The sequence below is a fragment of the Leucoraja erinacea genome, chromosome 24, assembly GCF_028641065.1.
Source record: "Leucoraja erinacea ecotype New England chromosome 24, Leri_hhj_1, whole genome shotgun sequence".
NCBI classification, from domain to species: domain Eukaryota; kingdom Metazoa; phylum Chordata; class Chondrichthyes; order Rajiformes; family Rajidae; genus Leucoraja; species Leucoraja erinaceus.
Window position 1 is genome coordinate 2335731 of NC_073400.1, and position 21451 is coordinate 2357181.

The following is a 21451-nucleotide window of genomic DNA, read 5'->3' on the forward strand; positions in this document are numbered from 1 at the left end:
AGGGGGTATGGAGAGAAGGCAGGTACGGGATACTGATTTGGATGATCAGCCATGATCATATTGAATGGCGGTGCAGGCTCGAAGGGCCGAATGGCCTACTCCTGCACCTAATTTCTATGTTTCTATGTTTCTATACAGGGTTACCAGCAAAACCCATCCTAAGCATCTTGATGTTTGTCTAGCTGGGATTTCTTCCTTGGTTAAAGATCGATTCAGTACACTCCATAATTCAGCTGTCGGTGTAACATAGAAAATAGGTGCAGGAGGAGGCCATTCGGACCTTTGAGCCAGCACCGCCATTCTTTGTGATCATGGCTGATCGTCCCCAATTAATAACTCATGCCTGCCTTCTCCCCATATCCCTTGATTCCACTAGCCCCAAGAGCTCTATCTAACTCTCTCTTAAATCCGTCCAGTGATTTGGCCTCCACTGCCCTCTTTGGCAGGGAATTCCACAAATTCACAACTCACTGGGTGGAAAAGGTTTTTCTCACCTCAGTCTTAAATGGCTTCCCCTATATTCTAAGACTGTGGCCCCTGGTTCTGGACTCACCCAACATTGGGAACAATTTTACTGCATCTAGCATGTCCAGTCCTTTTATAATTTTATATGTTTCTATATGATATATCAATCTTCTAAACTCCAGTGAACACAAGCCTAGTCTTTTCAATCTTTCCTCATATGACAGTCCCACCATCCCAGGGATCAATCTCGTGAACCTACGCTGCACTGCCTCAAACACTAGGTTGTCCTTCCTCAAATTAGGAGACCAAAACTGTGCGCAAACAGTAACTTCAGGTGCATTGTCAACTCTTTACTTATAAACTCAAGCATTGTATTTGGACCCAATCTTCATTCGGATGAGTAGGAAACCATTGGATTATTTCCTTCTGGAGCTGAGGGTCATGGTATATACAGCATTTATTACCCATCCCATCATTTCCTGCGTCAGGAAAGTTAGCAACTTTCCTGAATCGCAGTGGCCCTCACCATCCAGCCACCGAATGGTAAACGAGGTCTGGTTGACCTGGACGATGACACATTGGCCTGGCTCGCCTCAATGGAGCTGCAGGTCTAAAAGACATACGACAGAAGAAGAAGTGGCCCTCACAGTTCTGATCTGGATATACGTAGGCAATCCATCATCTCCGAGTCTGAACCTTGGAACTTCCCATTCAACAACAACAAAACTGCGGAGCGTCTTGGAAAATACAGCTCACATGACACACTGGTCAACTTGAGGAGCACCTTCAGCAACAGACTGGTTCCACCAAGATGCAGCACAGAACGCCACAGGAAATCCTTTTTCCCAGCAACTATCAAACTGTACAACTGCTCCCTTTTCCGTCATGGGGTAGACTGACTCCCCCCTCCCCCCTTTGCACATTCCCAATCCTGGACTTTCCACATCACCTTAATTTCATGTTTCATCTCGTTGTGTATTATGACCGTTGGCAGACCAATTTCTAAGGTTCTATTGTATCGTATTGTATTGTATCGGACGTGACTAGTCCTGGATTAGCTCTCCCAACCTGGACACAATGTGTTTGTGTTGAGAACCTTGCAAGGTCAACTGTGCTAGAAGCAACACTGCTGTCTCCAAAGTCAGAGATTGGGTCGATGGCAGGTGGCCTGATCACATTTACTCTTTCACGAAACAGCAGTAGCAATATAGTTCAGTGGTTTGTCAAACAAGTTTGGAGGGGCGTGTAAGACTCAACCACATTGGTTGGTTTGGAATCATCAGGTAAGGATGGAAGTTTCCTCGCTGCAGGCCATTGGTCTACCAGATGGATTACTACTACTATTTTGCTTGTGCATCTTACAACCCAGCGGTATGATACATCGCACAATATTCTGCAATCCGACCTTATAACCACAGTCAACATTTTTCTTCTTCTCACTATTTTTCTTCCTCATTTCACTCTCCACCATTGTATCATCGATCTATCTAGCTGCCACCTCAACACACCCTACCTTCAACCTATCTGCCTCAACCCTCATCCCCACCTTCTCAACATTTCCCCCTTCTCTCCTCTGAAATATATGCAGCTCTTAAAATGAAGGGTGGTGCAGTACAGTAGCGTGGCAGTAGAGCTACTGCCTTACAACACCGGAGACCATGGTTCAATCCCGACTACGGGTGTACGGAGTTTGTATGTTCTCCCCATGACCTGCTTAAGTTTTCCTCGAGATCTTTGGTTTCCTCCCACACTCCAAAGACGTTTTTAGGTTAATTGCTTGGTTTATTGGTAAATTGTCCCTAGTGTGTGTGGGATAGTGGATCACTGGCTGGTGCAGTCTCGGTGGGCCGAAGGGCCTGTTTTTGTACTGTATCTCTAAACTAAACTAAACTAAACTAAAGGGTCTCGACCTGAAACATTGCATAACAATTCCCTCCATGGATGCTGCCTAACCTGCTGGGTTCTTCCAGCACTTTTTGTGTTTTGCTCAAGATTCCAGCATCTGCAGTTCCTTGTGTCACCATGTAACTCACATTTGTCTCTTATTAAACAATCCACAGAGTTTACACATTTCCCGAAGTCACAAGTCTTTCTCTAAGTGTCTTGCATTAACAGAGTCCCCATTCTTTCATTCTTATTCCCTATTTTATTTTCACCTTTTACTATTTGGTAGATTTTCTTGCCCTTGGAAGTTTTCCCAACAGCCAGAACTTCCCTGAGGAGTGAAAATAAATTAGAGAAAGTCAGTGAAGCATGAGTTGTTCGTCTCATCAGTGAAGATAGCTGAATGGGTCAAAATGCCCTTTTTCAATTCCCTTGCGAGAATAATTTGTTGCATTCACATCCATCTGGTAAAATAGTTCAGTTTAAACTCTTGAGTCTCTTTGCTGTGCTGTGCTGCTTAGTTCTCCGATGTCTGCGTTAATAGCAAGCAGCTATGTGCATATTTAGACTATGAGATTGGATTCAGACAGCTTCATGGTCAGACTCCATGCTTGAGGTGAAGTGACTCATTGCTCAGACACAACCTTCTCATTTACACCCGTCTATTTACACTTTTGTCACAATTCCACAAACGAGTCTTGGAACAGAAAAACAGATAAATAGCAAGAACACAAACATTAAACTGTTTGTGTTGCTTCAGTCTGCAGAAACTTTCAGCTGCGGTAATAGCTTGGCCCTGCAGAAAACTACTGACAGATCAATGTAGCTTAGAATTACATTGAATCCACATCTCACTGCACTGAAAACCAGGAGAGCACACCGGCCCCTCTCCACTTGAATCAAGTCTTTTAGTTGCAATGAAAGGAAGGCAGTGTGCAGTGCACCTCTTCAACATTTGGTTCCAGGTCCATTGCCTTGTGTAATGTACCAATGATTGGTAACCCGTAGGGGCCACCATTAAAAACAATTACAGAGAAGTCCAAAAATGAAATGTGGTCAACAGTGCTCAAGAAGGTTTTAAGCTCTGAGGAGATGTTTCGCTAGGTAAATGGAACGCAAAACGGAAAATAACTCGACATACAAAATCCATGTGGGGAAGGCAGAAGAGTGGGAGCAGTTAAACGGTAGAAAACCAAGTAGTGCAGAGAAACAGAAAGGGCTGGGAGCATTTTCCACAGATGCTTGAAGGTCACAAGAAGTAGATAAGCTGCATACAAATGCAATGCTTGCTGTTATCCAGCTGATACAGGGAGCGGGGAGGTGGTGTCAGCACCATGAGAGTGATAGTTAGGGGTCATCAGGGCTATCAGGTCCACATCTGGTCACTGCAGCATAGGAATGGGGCACCAAGAGGGTGCTGAGGAGATGTTGCAGATTCAAGAGAATATTAACTGTGTGGATATAATGGCCATGGTAGGAGTGTTCCCTGTGGCATAATGGGGAACAAAATGTGTGATATTATGAGAGGCCAAGAGAGTGGTGGGTGAAAATCATTTAGACTTTACTTTAGTGTTACAGTGTGGAAACAGGCCCTTCAGCCCACCAAGTCCATGCTGGACAGTGATCACCCGATACACCAGGTGTAGGATCCACTAAATCTCCCGACGGAAAGCAAACGACAAGCGACACCAAGCTTTGCCAAACACCTTGTCGTTCGTTTAATAAAATCTCCTCATAACTGCTCGTGTACAGATAAGCCTCGTTGGTCCCTCTGACCTTGGAGTTTGAATCTCCTCTCGACCCGCACGTGACGCTGCACGTTGCTAGGCAACGGGAACAAGCGCTACCTAAAAACCACATGGGCATGAAGTCGCCACACCAGCACCATCCAACACCAGGGACTATTTCACCACAGCAAATCAAACCTACAAACATGTATTTGGAGTGTGGGAGGAAACTGGAGCACCTGGAGAAAACCCACTCGACTAACTTGCAAGAAAGAGTTAGATTTAGCTGTTAGGGCTAAGGGAATCAAGGGATATGGGGAAAAAGCCGGAACGGGGTACTGGTTTTAGATACACAAAAATGCTGGAGAAACTCAGCGGGTGCAGCAGCAGCTATGGAGCAAAGGAAATAGGTGACGTTTCGGCCCGAAACGTCACCTATTTCCTTCGCTCCATAGATGCTGCTGCACCCGCTGAGTTTCTCCAGCATTTTGGTGTACCTTCGATTTTCCAGCATCTGCAGTTCCTTCTTGAATACTGATTTTAGATGATCAGCCATGATCATATTGAATGGCGGTGCTGACTCGAAGGGCCGAATGTCCTATTCCTGCACCTATTTTCCATGTTTCTGTTTCACACAGTCACATGGAGAACGTGCAAACTCCGTGCAGACAGCACCCGTAGTCAGGATCCCTGGCGCTGAAAAGCAGCGCCACTGTGCTGCCCTTTAGTAATATTGCCCCCTGATTTATTGACATCCATTTTATACGTTAGACTTTTTTCTCTTTTTATATATGTTTTTTCAATGTAGTTTATTGTGATTATTGGTTTCCACTCATAGAAGGGATGATGCTTGCATTCCTTGTCTTTGTTTCTGGCAGTTGGAAATGAAAGCAACATCTTGTAAAGTTTCACATTGGGCCCCCCCTCATCAGGTGAAGCTCGGATATGCATGAGATCCCAGGGATTCAAGAACATTTTCAATTCTGATGTCTAGCATGTTTAATGTCTGTGGCGTTTGAATCATCCTGCAGCAACTCTGAATTAGAAGATGCACTTTGGACAAATTCTGCTCCTAATTTTGAATGTAAAAGTAGAACCTGACTGAGCCGATGGCAGATGAGGGTGTGGTCCAGATGTGATAAGGGGCATTCTGAGAAGTAGGCGCCATGTGGACAGAACAGCGGCAATTCTAGGAAATGGACATGACGTTGACAGGAGAAGGTTTATCTCGGGGAAAATTACAAGGAATCATCATCGGCGGTCACTCAAAACGTGTATCACTGTCCTCAGGGGGGACGCCTGTGCGTGACTTTGTTTAATGTGGGAAGACTGGTGCACACGGTCCTTGACAGATCTGGGTCAGGATCCAGTGGCATGGAGTCCAAGACGACCGGAGATCCTTTTCTGCTGCAGCCTACATCTGCCTTCCCAGCTGTCGTAACGCTCCATTAAAGTCAGCCATTATCCTCCGCCTGTTCCATCGTTGAGGTCTTGGTTGGATTGCTCTTTGTCAGAGACCTCCCCCTCGTCCTCGCCGCCATGGGTGGCCCTACCAGGAGCATAGCTCCAGGCGGCATCGCTCTCAGGATCTCAGGATCACACAAGCTTCAGTCAGAGGGTGGCAAATCTGTGGAATTCTTTTCCACACAAGGCTGCAGAGGCCGTCAATGGATATTTCTAAGGTAGAGATAGATTGATTCTTGATTAGTACAGGTGTCAGGGGTTATGGAGTGAAGGCAGGAGAATAGGGTTAGGAGGGAGAGATAGATCAGCCATGATCTATCATGTGGTGCCCCACATGCTAATAGCGTGTTATTGCAAACGGGGTTGGGAGTACACCCAATCACCACACTCTTATCCCACTCCGTGAAGGTAAACTGACCATGGGTCACCGACTAGTTAAAATCGGAGAAAAATAAACACAGCGCGTACGATAGAGAGCGGACATTGGTTACGTTGGGTCTTCAGATGATTCTCCACCTGTCCACTCCCAATATCATGCACGGGCACACACATGCACGTGCACATGCACTTACACACACGCACAGACTGACAAACACAGACAAACACACACACACACACACACATACCCCCTCCCCCAAATGACAATAGGATCTGTAACATCACATGTGGCAGGTCCTGTCTTGGGTGTCAGAGAGGTCGATGCAGCACCGGGTACCACCAGCAGCACGAGAGGAGTTGCTCACCGCACCACCACCGTCTGTCAGGGAGACCAACTGTGGCATCTGTACAGCTCCATCCCCAGCTCGTGGGCTCAGCCCAAACCCACCGCCCAGTTCTTGTCAGCAACAAAATCTAGCACCTTCGATTCAGGATAATTGGTGGAAACACTGAGGAATGGGGTTTTCGAGCAAATAGGCATTGGTGTCTGGAATTCTCTGCCTCAAAGTGAAGCACAAACACTGACTTACAAGGGGCCTGAATCAAGTCCTACAGGGCCTAAGATCAAGGTTGGGATATGGGTCCTGTCTGGGTGTCTGTAGATGTCTCTCTTTCACCTGACATTTGGGCGGCGTGGTGGCGGAGCGGTAGAGTTGCTGCCTTTCATCGCTTTCAGCGCCAGAAACTCAGGTTCGATCCTGACTATGGATGCTGTCGTCGTGGAGTTTGTACGTTTTCCCCATCACCACTTGGGTTTTCTCTGAGATCTTTGGTTTCCTCCCACCCTCCAAAGACGAACAGGTTTGTAGATTATTTGGCTTGGTTTCAATGTAACCTTGTCCCTAGTGTGTGTAGGATAGCATTACTATGCTGCGATTACTGGTCACTGTGGACACGGAGGGCGAAAGGGCCTGTTTCCGTGCTGTATCTCTAAACTAATCTAATCTAAACATATTGAGTAAAATGGTCTGCTTCTTTCTTGATAAAGATTTACTCTCCAACCACTCCTATGTCATTTTGTTTCTTTCTCCTTTAAGATGTCTTTATTGGATCTAAGGTCTCTGCTTCAACTGGTCCACATCCTCCTGAATATCATAATCCTACTAATTTCTGTGTGAAGAAATCTCTCCTGTTTAAATTATCTCTGCAATGGGTTGAAGATTCACACTGTCTACCAAACAGCACATCAGTACATCCACTTGTGAAATGACCCAAGCTTGTCCTATCTGGGTGGTGACTGGGCCTCTATCATTCAGTGGCCATCTACAGATGATGGGTATTCGGGAGAGTGCACAGGTTGCACAAATAAACTGCCTATTGTGGTGAGGGCAGGGTGAGGTTGGTGACTCAAATCACATCGACACAACCTGTCCTCCAAAAAATCTCTAACAGTGCTGGAATGTGCTCCCAGCAACTATCCACGGCAAACAGGCATTCCAAAGGGCTCGCAAAGTTAGTTCCGACTGTAAATAACAATATTCGGGGGCTTTCGGGTACTCACTGGAGTTTAGAAGGATGAGGGGGACCTCGATGAAACTTACTGAATAGTGAAAGGCTTGGATAGAGTGGATGTGGAGAGGATGTTTCCACTAGTGGGAGAGTCTTGGACTGGAGGCCATAGCTTCAGAATTAAAGGACGTTCTTTCCGGAAGGAGACGAAGAAGGAATTCTTCAGTCAGAGGGTAGCAAATCTGTGGGATTTTTTTCCACAGAAGGCTGCGGAGGCCGTCAATGGATATTTTTAAGGTAGAGATAGATAGATTCTTGATTAGTACAGGTGTCAGGGGTTAAGGGGAGAAGGCAGGAGAATTGGGTTAGGAGGGAGAGATAGATCAGCCATTATTGAATGGTGGGATAGACTTGATAGGCCGAATGGCCTCTTTCTGCTCCTATCAATTATGCCCTTTATCCCCAAAATGTTGACATTCTCCAAATTTATATTGAAGATGTTTAAGATGAAATAAGTAAGTGGTTTTGAGACCCACCGGAATATTTACTTACTGTTTTGCCCCCCAAAAAACGACAACAAACAAACGAATAAATTATTTTCAGAGTTTTTCCATTTGGAATAAACTTTCCGGTTCCTCTTGGCATTGGCGTGTCGAGGTTTGTGTCCAATTATTCACAGACTAGAATCATTTTTTATTCTATTTCATTCGTTGGCTTATGCAATTCTATCTTTGTAGCTTTTGTAGAATTGCCAAGCACTGAAAATAAGTTCAGTGGCAATTTTAATCCAAAATTCTACACTAAGATTCCTCAAGTATTGAGGTTTTTTTCTGGATCATGAGGTCAGAATAAGTAGTGCTGATAACTTGACATCCCTTACATCCAGCTCATTCTTAATGTGGGCTCTGGATCAAAAATATTTAACTAAACGGAGCTCATTTCATCTCGCACTTCACCCACAGGGTGACCTGCAGATAATTGATAGAAGGAATATAAATGGCGTGACCCTGTTCATAACCCCAGGATGTCTGAACGCACTTTACAGCTAATTAAGTGCTTTTGAAGCGTTGTCACTGTTGAAGGGAAACCATTCTCAATTGTACAGAAGCATCAAGTGTGATTGGGGGTTCAGTATTGATGTGGATAGAGAACTGGCTGGCAAACAGGAAGCAAAGAGTAGGAGTAAACGGGTCCTTTTCACAATGGCAGGCAGTGACTAGTGGGGTACCCCAAGGGTCAGTACTGGGACCCCAGCTATTTACAATATGTATTAATGATCTGGATGAGGGAATTGAAGGCAATATCTCCAAGTTTGCGGATGACACTAAGCTGGGGGGCAGTGTTAGCTGTGAGGAGGATGCTAGGAGACTGCAGGGTGACTTGGATAGGCTGGGTGAGTGGGCAAATGTTTGGCAGATGCAGTATAATGTGCATAAATGTGAGGTTATCCAATTTGGTGGCAAAAACAGGAAAGCAGACTATTATCTAAATGGTGGCCGATTGGGAAAGGGGGAGATGCAGCGAGACCTGGGTGTCATGGTACACCAGTCATTGAAGGTAGGCATGCAGGTGCAGCAGGCAGTAAAGAAAGTGAATGGTATGTTAGCTTTCATTGCAAAAGGATTTGAGTATAGGAAAAGAGAGGTTCTACTGCAGTTGTACAGGGTCTTGGTGAGACCACACCTGGAGTATTGCGTACAGTTTTGGTCTCCAAATCTGAGGAAGGACATTATTGCCATAGAGGGAGTGCAGAGACGGTTCACCAGACTGATTCCTGGGATGTCAGGACTGTCTTATGAAGAAAGACTGGATAGACTTGGTTTATACTCTCTAGAATTTAGAAGATTGAGAGGGGATCTTATAGAAACTTACAAAATTCTTAAGGGGTTGGACAGGCTAGATGCAGGAAGGTTGCTCCCGATGTTGGGGAAGTCCAGGACAAGGGGTCACAGCTTAAGGATAAAGGGGAAATCCTTTAAAACCGAGATGAGAAGAACTTTTTTCACGCAGAGAGTGGTGAATCTCTGGAACTCTCTGCCACAGAGGGTAGTTGAGGCCAGTTCATTGGCTATATTTAAGAGGGAGTTAGATGTGGCCCTTGTGGCTAAGGGGATGCAGGGGGTATGGAGAGAAGGCAGGTACGGGATACTGAGTTGGATGATCAGCCATGATCATATTGAATGGCGGTGCAGGCTCGAAGGGCCGAATGGCCTACTCCTGCACCTAATTTCTATGTTTCTATGTTTCTAAGTGATGGTGACCAGATCTCTCCCAGTAACGGCATGTTTTCTCGTGTTGCAGGCAATGGAAGTGAAGACAGAGAGGACCAGGTACTGTTGAGAGAGGACACTGCACCATTCGACGAGCAGGAGATGGAGAAGAAGATTGGGAGTCTCACCTCACCGGCAGATACCGTAACGTGTAAGTCCAATTGCTTGTCAAACTCCGGCTTCACCTCATCCTCCTTTGTCTGCCACCCCAGCATTGTGATTGAGATCCACACACTAGTTCCAGGTGCTTAGTCCCAACACACCACCACACTCCTTCAACCTGTCACTATCTGGAAATTGGTTTGTTGCTTGTCTGACTATTAACTATACTTCTAAAAGTGGCAGGACATGTCAAGGGAGTGGATACTAACACCACGGAATCTGATGATCAGGATTACAAACATACAATACAAAGGCATGAATTGCATTTTTATGCACATATATATTTTTTAATTACCCGGGTCATGTTTCATCCAATTCTTCTCACTGTTTTAGACAGAATCTCCTGATTTTGAGAAAGGTTTGAGAATGATTTATTGGAATGATTGTTGGAATGGGAGACTTGAGCTACCACATTATTCAGTTTGTTCTCCAAGGAGCAAAGCCGTTTGATGGGTTTGCAGGAGTGTACAGTTCATGGTGGGGTCGTGATCTTTGGTCTAGTTTAGATGGTCACCTTGCTGAATGAACTTTGATGGTTATAATGAAAACTGAACTGGCATCAGAACAATTTCTACCGCAGACTCTGCTGTCAGGCCAAATATCTATTGAGGCCAGTTTTGGTAACTCAACTATAGTGAAGTTCAGGTCAATCAAATCAATGCTGGCCAAGGATCCATTCTGTGTGATACAATACCAAATGATACAATACGATAGAACTTTATATATCCTTGGAGGGAAATTGATCTGCCAACAGTCAAACAGGATCTTATAGAAACATATAAAATTATAAAAGGACTGGACAAGCTAGATGCAGGAAAATAATGTTCCCAATGTTGGGCGAGTCCAGAACCAGGGGCCACAGTCTTAGAATAAAGGGGAGGCCATTTAAGACAGAGGTGAGAAAAAACGTTTTCACCCAGAGAGTTGTGAATTTGTGGAATTCCCTGCCATAGAGGGCAGTGGAGGCCAAGTCACTGGATGGATTTAAGAGAGAGTTAGATAGAGCTCTAGGGGCTAGTGGAGTCAAGGGATATGGGGAGAAGGTAGGCATGGGTTATTGATTTGGGACGATCAGCCATGATCACAATGAATGGTGGTGCTGGCTTGAAAGGCCAAATGGCCTCCTCTTGCACCTATTTTCTATGTCTATGGACTGTTGGCAATCTTAGCTCCTTATCATTGTGTGTTAAACAGTGGCACAGATGGTGATGCTTAGAAAACCATGCCGTGCGGTATGGGCCTCATTAAGTGCTTAAGTGCATTCATTCTTTCATACCAGTCTCCATGAGAGTCTCCGTCTGCCAGAATGTGCTTTTCATGTGGCTGCATGTGGCAACAAACCTGATTCTAGTCTATTATTATACCTCCCTGCAGGTGGTAGAACATCATTCGGCTGTCTGCAGGCAGGCACGGTGTGTGTTCCAGGGAGAGTGTCACGGCACATTCCTGTGGGACATGCGGTGAAACGCAGGAACAAAACTTAAACAACAGAAAGAAGATAAACACAAAATGCTGGAGTAGCTCAGCAGGCAAGGAAGCATCTCTGGAGCGAAGGAATGGATGACCTTTCGGGTCGAGACCCTTCTTCAGAATCATTCTCAACCCGAAACGTCACCCATTCCTTTTTAGTTTCATTTCGAGATAGAGCACGGAAACAGGCCGACCAGCGATCCCCACATATTAGCACCACCCTACACACATATGGGACATTTACAAAGCCAATTTACCCACATATCCGTACTGTGTAAGAAAAGCCACGCAGGTCACGGGGAGAATGTAAAAACTCCGTACCGACAGCACCCGTAGTCGGGATCGAACCCGGGTCTCCGACGTTGCAAGCGTTGTAAGGCAGCAACTCTACCGCTGTGCCTAATCCTGCTCTCCAGAGAAGCTGCCTGTCCTGCTGAGTTACTCTAGCAATTTGTGTCTATCTTCAATCAATCAATCAATCAATCACTTTATTGTCATTCAAAAATACACCAACAAATGCAAATCTGAATGAAATGTTGTTGCATCTGGTTCACCGTGCAACATAAAATAACAAAAGGATAAAATAGATAAAAAGATAAAATAGATAATAGTGGCGGCACATTATATGAAATTCAAGAGTCTGATGGCTCGGGGGAAGAAGCTGTTGCAGAACCTGGCCGTTCTGCTCCTTATACTGTGTCTATCTTCTTTGTAAACCAGCATCTGCAGTTCCTTCCACACACCTTGGGTGTAAAGCATGGCAAGTGATAAAACCAACTTTGATGGTTTGTCATTGTTCACTGTGCAAACAAGATAAAATTGGCACAAGGTGGTTGTTATTATTGCAATAACAAGCCTGGAGTAAATGTCTGTGGGTTCAAAGGATTTTTTGAATTAATGTAAACCGATAACGTCTTCAGAATACTTTTGTGGTTAAAAACTGTTGATAGAAATCTGTTCCCTGGCCTGCTGCTGATGTTTCTGGTGTAACCGTGTACTTGCTTGTCATGACTGCCTCTGTATCTACTCTGATGCCCCACCAACATTAAGGCAACGCCTGTGTGGAGGGAGGGTAGAGTGGGAATATTCTGAGTTGTTGTTAGGAATGGGAGTCAAGGGAAGCATTGGTGTACAGAATGTGCCTGCTGTGGCCACGTTAACAGTTAACCTTAAACTAAAGTCATGTAAAGGCCAGCACGTGTAACGGGAACTGGTTCCCTCCTCCAAAGGACATTAGGAAACGACTTGTATTTTTATGACAATCTAATTGCTTCATGATCATTTTTCTTCAAATTGAATTCAAATTGTCAACTGCCATGGTATGATTAAAGATCCCATTGTCTAGTTTATTAATCCAAGCTGTCTACAATCCTGGTCCCGAGGTGGGAGCTGTAAAGCAGCTGATGGCATCTTGTCACCGCATGGTCAGAGAAAGCTTGGTGGCGTGGTGATTTAGCACAGAAACCTTTAAATCCCCCACGGCCACCAGTTACATGTCTCTTTGGTTGACCATGGCAAAGTTCTCCTGTAAGAACAAATGGGAACTCCTATCGGATAACAGTGAAAAATGATTTGTTCCAAAATCGGTTGAACAGATTCCAAGGTGGACATGTATTAGAAGTCATATCCTCAGAGTTAAAGTATGTTCCTTTAGCAAGGAGATGAGAGGACCATTCTTTAGTCAGAGGGAGGTGAATCTGTGGAATTCATTGCCGCAGAAGGCGAGGAGGCCAAGTCGATGGATATTTTTTAATACAGAGATAGATAGAATCTTGATTAGTACGGGTGTCAGGGGCTATGGAAAGAATGGGGTTAGGAGGGAGAGATAGATCAGGCACGATTGAGTGGCAGAGTAGACCTGATGGGCAGCTTGGCCTAATACTGCTCCTATTACTTATGACCTTATATGTTGATCCTCAACAACTGCAGAAACTAATGGAGGATGCTCCATTATCTTCTGTTGCAATTTGCCAGTGGTTCTGAGAGAGTGACACTGTCTCTGGAGTGGAAGCGATCACTGCAATGCTTCATGGAATGGTGTGAGGTTGACTTAGGCAAGGTCATAAAGCAGCGTTTTAGATGAGAACAAAATCTGCCATTGAAAGAAATGTGTCGGACTCAGAAACTGATGGATGAATCAATCAGGCAGCTCCAATTTATTAAAGCCAAGCTAAGTTTGTCAAAGTATTAACATTTGTGAAGTAGTGGCCAATCATGTGGATGAAGGTAAATACATCCGCACAAAAGGACAATTGCACTTTTGGGCAGTTTGAACAAAAATGGGAAGGTAGTGTGGAATAAATCAGTTGTTATAAACTCGTAATTGTTCTCAGCCACAGTTAAAACACTGCAGGTGTCTTTGCCCCATTAAAGGCTGTGAAAGCAGTGGATTCACCAGAGAGATGGGAATGAGAAATGATAATCACAAGAAGAGACGAGAGATATTGGAACCAACCCTCCTGGGCAGCCAAGCCTATGAAGAACATTTCTGGTATTTTTAAAACATTACATTTTTAGATTGGGTCAATAAGGAACAATTATCTCTTCGAAATATCAAAGACAGGAAGGCATCGTTTTCAGGTCAGACTTCAATGGAGAGCAAGTTTTCTACACAGAGTGGTAGGTGTCTGGAACATGCTGCCAGGTGTGTGGTGAGATACCATGGTGGTATTTGAAAGGCTTTTGGATAGATACATAGACAGGCACCTGGATATGGATCATGTGCAGGCAGTGGAGATCAAGTTCAACTTAACATCATGTTTGATTCGGACATTGTGTCTGTTCCTGGGCTGCACTCTTCTATATTTTATGATCTATGACATCTAGTGTCAAGGGGAATTGAAGTAAAATAAATTTGGAGAGAGATGATGAGATTTGTTTTCTCTCTTTACATGTTAGTTTACATGAACAGGATGTTTTGTTATAGGGGGTCGTTCCTACAAGAGAATGAGAGATAACATCATGAACAAGAGAAGATTCCACTCTGCTCTGACATGTATCAACATCATCTCAGATCTGGCACCTCAGCTCCATTTCCCCCTGTCCAAAGACAAGATCATCTCTCCTTCCATTTACCAGTGAGTTTAGACCAACTCTACTCAATCTCTCCCCGTCATTCCAAGTCAAATTGATTCCAACACGATCTTTAAGTAAGGAGACAAAAACTGCTTGGATGTATCAATGGAAAATTGGTAATAGTTTTAAGGAACAAACACAGGATGACGGGAAGTGTAGGCATGCATGTGGCTTTGAACTAATACAGGGTTGCAGAAAGAAGGCATGAACAATATGATGTGGTCCAATGATATGTGGTAAGGAGGGTGGGGCAGCTTGATAGACACTCAACCACAGGGAGAGAGGGAGCTAGGAAATAGGAAAGTTATTTGGATCAGTTTAATGAAGATCCTGTGTGTTTTCCTTCCATGGGTGTAGTGTTTTGAGGATTTATGAAATTGATTTGTCCATGTCAGTCCCGTTCCAGATCAGGACAGGTTAGCACATGGATGTTACCTGCAATTAGACACGTTACTATTGGTTGATAGCTGCACACATTGACACCACAGGAGTGCTGGCGAGAAATGAAAATGCCACAATCTTAGAGTGGACTTGCCATGGGGGAATAATGTTACCAGAATGTTAGCCGGATGAAGCATTGCTGGTGCAGAACCGAGGGAACATTGCCGTGAAGGTATACTGCATTTACATAGCGACATACCTTTTGAAGCCATGCTGTGCTTGATCTGATATAAAACTTGCTTAATGATGATGTTAGAAGGTAAATCTTCTGTTCATGGTGAGGATTGGTGATGGAACTGTGCCAATGTTGCACACTTGCCTCTTCCAATACTCGCTCGCCTCTGGAGATACTAAAACTTTGGTTCTAAGTTCAGACCCTAAACTATCCACAAAACCTGAGCAAGAATAGGTTGCTTGTAATGCCACGTTCCCCTGGCAGTGCTTGGAATTTACTTTGTCATTAAGCTTGAGAAAACCCGATTTGATTTGTCAACTTACAATGCACCAATTCTCCATCGGCCTACCGCCTCTGGCGAGGGGTAACATCTCCAGTTGTACATGAGGCAGAATCAGTGGCTTCACCCTGGGAGGGGTAGACCCAGAGGGGATTGAGGGCAGGGGAGGTGGATGCACAAAACTGCCTAGTTTGGAGGGGTGGGCATGTTGCCAGCGTTCCGGCTGTGTTGAGATCAACTTGCTTGGAGCTTGCAACACATTAACAAAGAGCAGTTTCATGGTTTGTGGTTTTTAAACAACAGGAAATCTCTCAATTACAGTATCTACAATCACTGATTCCTGCTGTGGCCTCCAAGATATTTGCTTTGACAAGTCTGGGTTTGGGAATAATTGCTCTCTCCAGTTCTTTTGGGGTGCGATTAGCTGAGATAATTTTGCCACAGTGAGATTTTCATGATTTCCTGTTTGTTTGGTGCAGGGTCAGAGGGAGAACAGATAGATCCCAATTAAACAGAGTGAAAAGGGACACAGTTAATTAATGTAAATTTAGTGCCGTTTCCAAAGTACACAGAAACCAACGAGTGTTTGTGCAAAAGTCTTCAAAGGTCGAGTTTGAAATATACTCTGTTATGAAGCTCGAGGACAGTTTAGTTTAGGTTTGTTTAAAGATACAGCACGGAAACAGCCAAACCGACCAGCGATACCCACATATTAACACTATCCTACACTCACTGGGGACAATTTACACATATACCGCCAAGGAACCTACTAAACCTGTACGTCTTTGGAGTGTGGGAGGAAAACAAACGTCTCGGAGAAAACCCCATGCGGTCACGGGGAGAACGTACAAACTCCGTACAGACAGCGCCCATATTCGGGATGGAACCCGGGTCTCCGGCGCTACAAACGCTGTAAGGCAGCAACTCTACCGCTGCGCCATTGTAGGAAGGTAATTAAATAAGAATGCAGGACTCCGGGCTTCATAACTGCTGGACATGAGTGGAAAAACAAGGGAACGGTAACTGTTTGGAAATCACTGGTGAGTCATGTACATAAGTTCTAGGAACAGAATTAGGCCACTCAACCCATCAAGTCTACTGCGCCATTCAATCATGGCTGATCTATCTTGTCCTCTCGACTCCATTCTCCTGCCTTCGTCTCATAACCCCTGGCACCTGTACTAATCAAGAATCTGTCAATCTCCCCCTCAAAAATATCCATTGGCCTGGCCTCCACAGCCGTCCATGGCAATGACATCCACAGATTCACCACCCTCTGACTAAAGAAATTCCTCCTCATCTTATTTCTAAAGGTACGTGCTTTTATTCTGAGGCTGTGACCCCTGGTCCAAGACTCTTGTGAGTCTGCTGAATTTGGGGCCTTGTGTTTATCAAGGCCTTGGTAAGCATGCAGAGAACTGCTGCCACTGTACATGGGGTGTTGGAAAATCGATATATGGTGAGGCTGAAGAAATGATGCTTGATTTCCTTCAAACATAAAAAAGGACATGGGAGAATTATTGGGTGTTCAGAATTAAGAATGGATTTGATAGGGAAGTAGAGAAAACTGAAAATTAGTAACGGCAATAACAAAACTGACAAAAGACATCAGGGGTGAGATTAGAGATAGTTTTTTTTTTGAAAAACTCTGAGCTATTGGGATGTGGAAAGCCACTGCCAGAAATGATGATGAAACAGTACAGAACTGACTCACACATTCACTCGAGTGTGATGCCCATTCTAAGTTTATTTACAAATCTCTGCCCGGAATGACTGCGAGTTGCTGGGCTTGGCGAAAGACACGAGTAATGTCCAACACATGGGAGTTTATTGAAACAAAGGCTATCCAGCCCCTTTCAATGGTTTCATCAATATTTCCAATGTGTATAGAATAACAGCAGCAATCTGTAACCAATAACCAAACTGTAAAAACAAGAGCAAAATCCTGCAGATGCTGGAGATGTGAAATAAAACAAACAAACCTCGGAGATAAGTAGCAGCTGGGGAGAGAGAAACGTAATGTTTCAACTCAATGACCCATCCATGGCCAAACTCCACAAAGTTAGAGATAAAACTTGCAGCTTTTTAAAATCAGAGCAGAGGAGGAAAGGAAGAAAATAACAAAATAGGTCAGGAACAGCTGGAAGACAGAAGTTTGATTGTACAAAGAGAGGTTCTAATGATGTTGCAAAAGTCGATGCTAAAACAATCTTTCTTCGGTGAATATTAAAGGATTACGTTACAGAATTATATTTCAAAAAGATGGCCGTATTCTCCTAAGGTTAGAATTTGAATGGTATTTTTAATCCAGGTGTTTAAGGTATTAATGGGATTTGGTGGAATCGATGCAGAGGGAGAGTTTTTTCTGTTGGAAGGGAATCCCAGACAAAGACAGCAGCATCTAAAGTAAGGCCACTTGGATGAATCATCTCATTCCAGGATTAATGGGGCTTCGGAGCTCCCTCTGAAACATTTGGAGATACTAAGGGGGCAGTTAAAATCAAACCAAGCTCGATAAATAATGTTGGGTGAGTGGATTAAGGGAGCCAGGGAATGGGCAGTTAAATGAAGCATGGTACAGATTTAATGAAATGGTGGCACGGGTCAAGGAGATGAATGGCCTCCTTGTGTCCTCATGTTTTCATAGTACCACGATCCAATTTACAAGAAACGTTTCTTCCCTTTTAAAACATTGGCCACATAGAGATCGGTTTGTCTGTCTTAGTCCCCGGATCACAAGGCTGTGTCGGTGTCAAGGTTGGTGGGTTTAATCCAGGCGGCTGCAGGCCGCTGTGTTATCCCAGTTTCAACCTCGCAGTCAAGGAGAGATTTTGTTTGGAAGGATTTTGAAATTCCCGTGATACGCTGAGGAGCTGCGTTGTGTCTTGTCCAATCTTCCTCACCTGTCGAGTGCCACCCAAACACGTCTTGAGATGTTTTGTCATGCAGATACTAACTAGATGCATGTTTTGTTTGTGCATTTGTCATATGACCAAGATTCCAACCTGGTCAATCACATTCCAACCACGACTTCCCACACATTAATCTTAGCGGTGTGGTGATGCATTTGACTATCTGTACTTTCTGCAAGCAACAGATTTAATGGGCTGAATAGCCATTCCTTGACTTGTGGGTTCCTGATATGTTTGTGCACATGTGGAGACCGTTCTGCCCATCCTGCCCATCCTGGCTCCAAAAAGAGTGATTTAATTCCTCCCGCTTGTGGGTGATGTCCCTTCAGGAACTTGACCAAGTCCTCGTGGTGAGAGCTTGCAGCACTAGTTCTCCTTCAGGCAGTGAGTGCTCACAACCCTGCCACCCGGCTCTGTATTTGAGCTAACAGGCCGAGTCATTGGTGAAGATATGCTGGAGACACTCAGCCGGACAGGCAGCATCTGTGGAGAGAAGGAATGCGTGACGTTTCAGGTCGAGACCCTTCTTCAGACGGATTCAATCATTGGCGACCTCTGCCGATCTTCAGCAGCTTGGTTGCTATTGAAGCCTGGCACGTCTAGGATGTTGATGTGGAGGGCTAGGCGATGTGAGACCAGGGAGATTGCACAGGCTGACACCATGAAAGGCTCACCCTGGTGCTGGCATTGGGAGCTCTTTGTGATGTAGCCTTGGGCAGTTTCTGTCTGTCTCGGTTACATCTCCAGTGCAGAATGCTTTAGACTGGAGGACACAGGCCCTGCTTTTGTAGGCAACATCGGGAACTCACAGTTCTTGTCCAAGCAATGCTCATAAGACATACAAGCAGAATTGGGTCATTCACCCCATTGAGTCGGCTCCACCAATCAATCATGGCTGATCTAATTTTTCTTCTCCTCCATTCTTCTGCCTTCTCCCCGTAACCTTATGGCACCCTTTCTAATCAACCACTTTAAAAATACCCAATGACGTGGCCTCCACAGCCATCCGTGCAATGAATTCCACATATTCACTGCCCTCTGGCTAAAGAAATACTTCCTCGTCTCCATTCCAAAGGTCCGTCCTTTCATTCTGAGGCTGTGCCCTCTGGTCCTAGACTCTCACTAGTGGATACATCCTCTCCACATCCACTCTCTTTAGATTGTGGATCTTGACCACCTGGCCCCCCTGCACAAATGGGTGGCATTGACACCATCTCATCTGCAGAATGGCAAATGGCATCTTTCCACATTATACCTCCTGTTCCAGACATATGCCAGAGAGAGCTTTGAAACCTGAGGAGAAGATATGAATGTAGAAGAAACAGGAAGTCGATGAAAATAGTACCAGAGCTAGAGAAAGAGTCCTACAGCAAGGCAACGTGCCCTTCGGCCCACCGAGTCCATGCTAGCCATGATGAATCCACTTGCCCTTCGGCCCATCGAGTCCATGCCGACCATCGATAACCTGTAAACTAGTTCTATAGTAGCCCACGTTTGCAATCTACACATGAGGGGAAATTTACAGAGGGCCAATTAATCTACAAACCCACACATCATTGGAATGTTGGGGGGGGGGGTGGAAACTGGAGCACCCAGAGAAAGCACGGCGGAATCACAGGAGAACGTGCAAACTCCACACAGTCAGGAACAAACCCGGATCTCTGATGCTGTGAGGCAGCAGCTCCACCGCTGCACCATCGTGCCACCCAGTAACACTGTTATTGTTGCAACAGCAACAGAGAATATAATCAATCTGTTCACAACTAACTGCCACAAACAGCAACTGTGAAGGAGCGAGTACACTGTGCCCTGAGTTAAACCCGAAACATTACCCAATCATTCTATTTCTAGCGCCAACAGATCAGCAGCAGTGACTCGAGTTGTGACCTCAGTGGAGATTATTTTAGGTAAGGCCCCTGTAATGAGCTGACTCAGGTGGATGAAATACAATGGAGTTCATTCAGACCATGCTGCAGTCTGTGCCTCCTGACGGCAGATAGGGCCTGTGAGAAGTAAGAATGTGTTGTTTGTTTGATTTGTATAGAGTTGCATGTGAATATAATGCCAAAACAATTGCTAGCACATTTTCCACAGACCTTCAATACCAAACATATTCCTTTGGCTTAGTTATAAATAACAGATTGAGCTCCAGATGAAGGCGAGCTGGCGTTTGCCAGCAACAGGGAGATAATCCTTTGGGTGACGGGAAATATTTTCCAAACAGTGGAGTTTGAGAGACTCGCAGAACAGAGAAAGGTCACTAACTCAGCACTGACTGGGCCTTTCAGTAAATCAATCCCAGCTTCCCATTCCAGTTCTCAACCCCTTCTGCATCCAGCAAGTGGGTCTATTTCAGCTGCCTGCATTAATATCCTTCACTGACGTTCCTGAAGCATTGTCTTAGTGTGAACCTTCTCCCTGACTTCCTTGCAGACTCTGAACTTCTGTCAATGACTGATTTTCTAACACACGTCTGCTGTAGTGAGACATCTGAAAGTGGTTCACAGGAGGATAATTGGATATAATTTGACACTAAGCCACAGAAGGGAACAGTAAAACTGGTGTCGTTTGAACCATCAACCACAAAGCTTGGTCCAAGATGTATGTTTAGGTTGTGAGGATAGGGAGGGAGGAGAACTATAGAGGGATTTAAACACTAGGATGGGATTCCTGTGTTTGAGTAAAGCCCCCTCAGCAATCAAGTCCTGAGATCCCAGTGGCCCAGCATAAGTATTAAAGGTGGATATGTGTAGGAAGGAACTGTAGATGCTGGTTTAAACCGAAGATAGACACACAAACCTGGAGTAACTCAGCGGGTCAGGCAGCATCTCTGGAGGGAAGGAATAGGTGACGTTTCGGGTCGAGACCCTTCTTCAGTCTGAGAGTCTTAATACCCTATGATCTCTCGTTTTCACACCTTACCCTTCCATATCTCTGTGTCTCCTTCTCCGCTGACTCTCAGTCTGAAGAAAGGTCTTGACCCAAAAAGTCACCCATTCCTTCTCTCCAGAGAAATGCTGCCTCTGAGTCATTAAAGGTAGACAGGTACATATAAACAGCAACATCTATTGGCATGATGGGTGACATTTACAATTTGTTCAAAATTAACGAAAGCTTTGTGCTTGACTCTAACTGCGAGATGTATTTCACAAGCGAGCAGACGGCAGGTGAAGGCACTTATCCGACTGATCAGTGACTCCTCTGGATCCAGTGGAAAGTCAGTCAGTCTGATGAAGGTT

At 44.8% G+C, this 21451-nt stretch overlaps 1 protein-coding gene across 1 annotated transcript in view; it reads left to right on the forward strand.

Moving 5' to 3' along the window:
- mdfi (MyoD family inhibitor) overlaps window positions 1-21451 on the forward strand; it is a 101136-nt gene that overhangs the window by 32121 nt on the left and 47564 nt on the right. Inside the window, exon 2 of the mRNA XM_055654370.1 lies at window positions 9729-9848. Within this exon, the coding sequence (XP_055510345.1) occupies window positions 9729-9848 (120 nt within the window). The remainder of the gene's footprint in view (window positions 1-9728; window positions 9849-21451) is intronic.